This window comes from Pollicipes pollicipes, unplaced genomic scaffold (assembly GCF_011947565.3).
Source record: "Pollicipes pollicipes isolate AB1234 unplaced genomic scaffold, Ppol_2.1 Scaffold_1600;HRSCAF=1878_pilon_pilon_pilon, whole genome shotgun sequence".
Lineage (NCBI taxonomy): Eukaryota > Metazoa > Arthropoda > Thecostraca > Pollicipedomorpha > Pollicipedidae > Pollicipes > Pollicipes pollicipes.
In genome coordinates, this window is record NW_023595962.1 from 6,512,938 (window position 1) to 6,517,120 (window position 4,183).

At 55.6% G+C, this 4,183-nt stretch overlaps 1 protein-coding gene and 1 non-coding gene across 3 annotated transcripts in view; both read left to right on the forward strand.

The window, feature by feature from the left end:
- Nucleotides 1-4,100, forward strand: part of LOC119090791 (protein phosphatase 1K, mitochondrial) — a 16,237-nt gene extending 12,137 nt beyond the window's left edge. For both annotated transcript variants that reach the window (XM_037213585.1, XM_037213583.1), the window contains exons 6-8: nucleotides 2,213-2,362; nucleotides 2,932-3,066; nucleotides 3,675-4,100. In XM_037213585.1, coding sequence (XP_037069480.1) covers nucleotides 2,213-2,362; nucleotides 2,932-3,066; nucleotides 3,675-3,809 — 420 coding nt within the window. In that variant the 3' untranslated portion in view covers nucleotides 3,810-4,100. The remainder of the gene's footprint in view (nucleotides 1-2,212; nucleotides 2,363-2,931; nucleotides 3,067-3,674) is intronic.
- TRNAV-CAC (transfer RNA valine (anticodon CAC)) lies at nucleotides 625-697 on the forward strand. Its single transcript has one exon. It is a non-coding gene; the product is annotated as a tRNA-Val (tRNA).
- Nucleotides 4,101-4,183: the final 83 nt, after the last annotated feature.

Sequence of the window (4,183 nt, forward strand, 5' to 3'; positions counted from 1 at the left end):
GCCACGAGACCGACGTATTTTGCTTCTTCCCGTGTGAAAAACTGCCGTGTGTGAAGTGAAATAATGAACAACAAATTTAAAAGCATCAGACTTGAATACCTCGATTTTGACTTTTGCTAAAAATTAGAATTTAGGATGCCAGACAGAATAGAACTTGCGTGATTATTTGGATGATTGTTACTCCGCATCCCGGCAACGATGCGGCACTGTTTTCATGAGGTACACAAATACGATAGCCGACGCAGCGCTGCCTGTCCCCGGACACGCGTATTCATTTATCGGGGAACGCATGCGCGCAGGGTAAGGCGGTGACGCGACCCAGTTGCCCAATCAGCGTGATTGGCCATGCTTGCTGTCGGCTGGAGGCGGCATTGCTAGAGCAGGAGTTGTGTATGCTCTGTGTTTTTTTTTTTTAAAAATTAGGAAGGTGGGGGGCCCAAAGTTTGGCCTTACCTCCCACCCTCACCCCAAAATTTTCATAATAAATTGGAGCTTTTTTGGATCTTTCGACACAGTCATAGAAGGATCGTGGTTGCACTGCCTTCTGTACGCTTTGCGTGGTGAGTGGGGTGTGAAGTACTGTAACCCAGGTGTGTCTTATTCGGTTTTTGCGGGCAGAGGGCAGTTGTTCCGTAGTGTAGTGGTTATCACGTCCGCTTCACACGCGGAAGGCCCCGGTTCGAACCGGGCGGAAACACGTTTTTCTTTCACTGGATTTTTTTGTCTGTGCGCACGAACACTGTCGTGTAATCAATCATGTGTTCAGCGATGTATGGACCCATTAACACCGATCAGTGATCTAATGAAGTGTACACTCTTTCAAATACTGGCCAGAAGCCAACTTGAGGACACGCGGGCAGCGAAAGGCGTTTTACACCTTCGCTCGGTGTGTATGAGTTGGCTTACTTACACTCTCGTTTCGCCCCGCGCGAAACACCCAGTTTCCCGTTGCAGCACTTTTCCCACTTCTGCGAGCTTCTTGATGAGATAGGAATGCAGCGCATGGGCCAACTGTGGCCGCCAGTGGCAGTCTATCTGGGCCACGCCGTCTACGTGCAAACTGTCCATGGCTATTTCGGTGGTTTAGACGGTGTGTGATCCTGGTCTGATCAGCCTGTGACTGTGACTGTAACTGTCTGACTGGCTGCGATCAGCCGTCACAACATTTGTGGAAACGGCCAATGCCAATGTCGGTGCATTGTTATTAGTGAACTTTGGCGACAAATCCTCCCAGCGACGTCGCAGTTTGAGGCGAGCAGCTGCAGTGTCTCACTTTTTTAATGCTCATACTGTCTGGTGAGGGCGGTCTGGCTGTTGACAGCTGCCGGTGGCTTAGCGAGCTTACATCTGTCAGTGAACTAGGCGTCATGGTAGTCTGGATGACACGGGTGGGTGAGCAGCAGTCTGGCGGCTCGGTGGTGGTGACTGACGGTTGTTGGTTGACAGCGGCGGATGGAGCAGTCTGGCGACTCGGTGGTGGTGGATGTGTTGGGGCGTCACATGATGACGGTTGTCTGGTGACATTGGTGGGTGGAGCAGTCTGGCGACTCGGTGGTGGTGGACGAGTTGGGGCGTCACATGATGACGGTTGTCTGTTGACAGCGGCGGTTGGAGCATCTGGCGACTCGGTGGTGGTGGATTTTGGGCGTCACGATGACGGTTGTTGGTTGACAGGGCGGGTGGAGCAGTCTGGGCTTGGTGGTGGGGACGATTGGGGCGTCACATGATGACGGTTGTCTGGTTGACAGCGGCGGTTGGAGCAGTCTGGCGGCTGGTGGTGGTGGACGAGTTGGGGCGTCACGATGACGGTTGCGTGGTTGACAGCGCGGGTGGAGCAGTCTGGGCTCGGTGGTGGTGGACGAGCTGGGGCGTCACATGATGACGGTTGTTGTCTGGTTGACAGCGGGGTGGAGCAGTCTGGCGGCTCGGTGGTGGTGGACGAGCTGGGGCGTCACATGATGACGGTTGCGTGGTGACAGCGGCGGTGGAGCAGTCTGGCGCTCGGTGGTGGTGGACGAGCTGGGGCGTCACATGATGACGGTTGCTGGTTGACAGGCGGGGTGGAGCAGTCTGGCGACTCGGTGGTGGTGGACGAGTTGGGGCGTCACATGATGACGGTTGTCTGGTTGACAGCGGCGGTTGGAGCAGTCTGGCGGCTCGGTGGTGGTGGACGAGCTGGGGCGTCACATGATGACGGTTGCCTGGTTGACAGCGGCGTGTGGAGCAGTCTGGCGGCTCGGTGGTGGTGGACGAGCTGGGGCGTCACATGGTGAACGGCCGGTTGGCCATGACCCGCAGCATCGGTGACCTCCACCTGAAGCGGGCCGGCGTCACCGCCTTCCCCGACACGCGCTCACTCGAGGTCAGTGGTCCAAGGTCACGGGAGGTCAGTCACTGATGGCGAAAGTCAGATAGGGTCAATGGAGGTCAGGCGCGGGCGCTGGACGGCGGCGGAGCCTACCGCAGGCTAGAGAATCACTGATGGATAGCGAAGGCTTACTGACCATTTGGAGGGTCACTGGAGGTCACAAGCGGCACTATGAAGTTTTTTGCATAGGCGGTCACACACGGCTTTGAAGACAATTAGAATTCAGCCAAGTTATTTGATTGTCATTACAGTTCACTCAGCTATTTCAGAGACATTTCAGAGTCACGGTCGTACGAAGTCTCACTGAAAGTCAGGGACAGTCGATCAAGATCGGTTATTTTAAGTCATGGTCTCCTAAGTCATCTAGTGTCTGTGCAAATGCTGGGAGACCTTTTTACGTGCAAGTTGTATGCTTGTGGGTATATTGTGACTATCCTGTATGTTTGTGTTGTACAATGATGATAATGTGGTGATGGTGACTTCCCCTCCACCTCCCCAAGCAAGTCCTGCTCACGCACCTGCAGCGCTTATGACGCCCCTGACGTCGTGTCCCGTGACCTCAGGTCAAACACGGTCGCGATGTATTCCTGGTGCTGACCTCTGACGGCATCAACCACGTGATGACGGACCAGGAGATCTGTGACGTCATCAACGCCAGCCGCACGCCGTCCGAGGGCGCGGCGCTGCTCACCGACCAGGTGAGAGGAGACTGGCGGCGCTGGGCTAGCTCACCGAGAAGGTGAGAGTGAGGTGAGATGGTGGTAGGCTGTCTCACTGTAGGTGAGAGCGGAGGTACGATAACTCACCGGGGCCGTGCGCTGGTTTGCACAGAAAGTGAGAGTGGAGGGCGACATCGGGCTTGCCGAAAAGCGGGCGCGATGATAAGGCGGCCAGAACGCGATCAAAACCATGGTGTGAATGGTTGATGCCATCTGTTGGCGAGTCATGAACTAACGTTTGGTGGGTGGCCGGGAGAGGTGAGACCTTGACGGAGAGAAAGCAGATGGGATTCAAGAGATGGACGAAGTGTTGCTGGCATCTAAAGCGCTGTCATGTCTGTTGAGGTCATCACCATTGAAATCTAGGTTCTACGTAAAGTATTGTGTAAGAGACGAAAGAAGTCAGAAAGCTGTTGCAGTCGTGGCAGCCGCGTCTGCGCTCTCGATCAAGGCGATCTTTAGGCTTGTCGCGCTACTGATGTTTTACCATTGGAGCCGGACCCTGGTGCGCCGGTACAGGCCATGCCGCGCGTGGTGTCGTCTATGAGCTGAGACTGAATTAACAGTTGGGCGGTCGTCCACCGCAGGCGCTGTCGTACTCGTCTGACGACAACATCTCCTGCGTGGTGGTGCCGTTCGGCTCCTGGGGCAAGTTCACCGACCGCACCAGCATTTTCATCAGTTTCGGCAAGACCATGTCGGGCAGCAGTCGTTTCAGCTAGGCCACCGGCAAGGGGGGAGGGCGGGACGGCGGCGTGGCGTGGACATGGTCCGAAATAGAGAGCTTGGACGGTGGAAGTGACGCGTCGTCAAAAGAACGCGTCAGAGCTTCGGCACGCCGAATGGGTTGTTCGTGCGGTGGCGATGCGTTTTATTGGTCGTGAGAATCGGATTCGGGCTTCGCCACGCTGATCGGTCGAGGGCATGCGAGGGCGACCTGTCGCGGGTGTTTGTGTGATGGCACCGAGGCTGTGGTGTCTGCGAAGTGGATATGTCTCTCGTCCACTGTACCAGGTGAGCCATGAGAATGGACAAGTGATGACGTGGGATTAAGTGTGTTATTTGATTGGAGCTGGGTGAAGCCAGCGTGACAAGC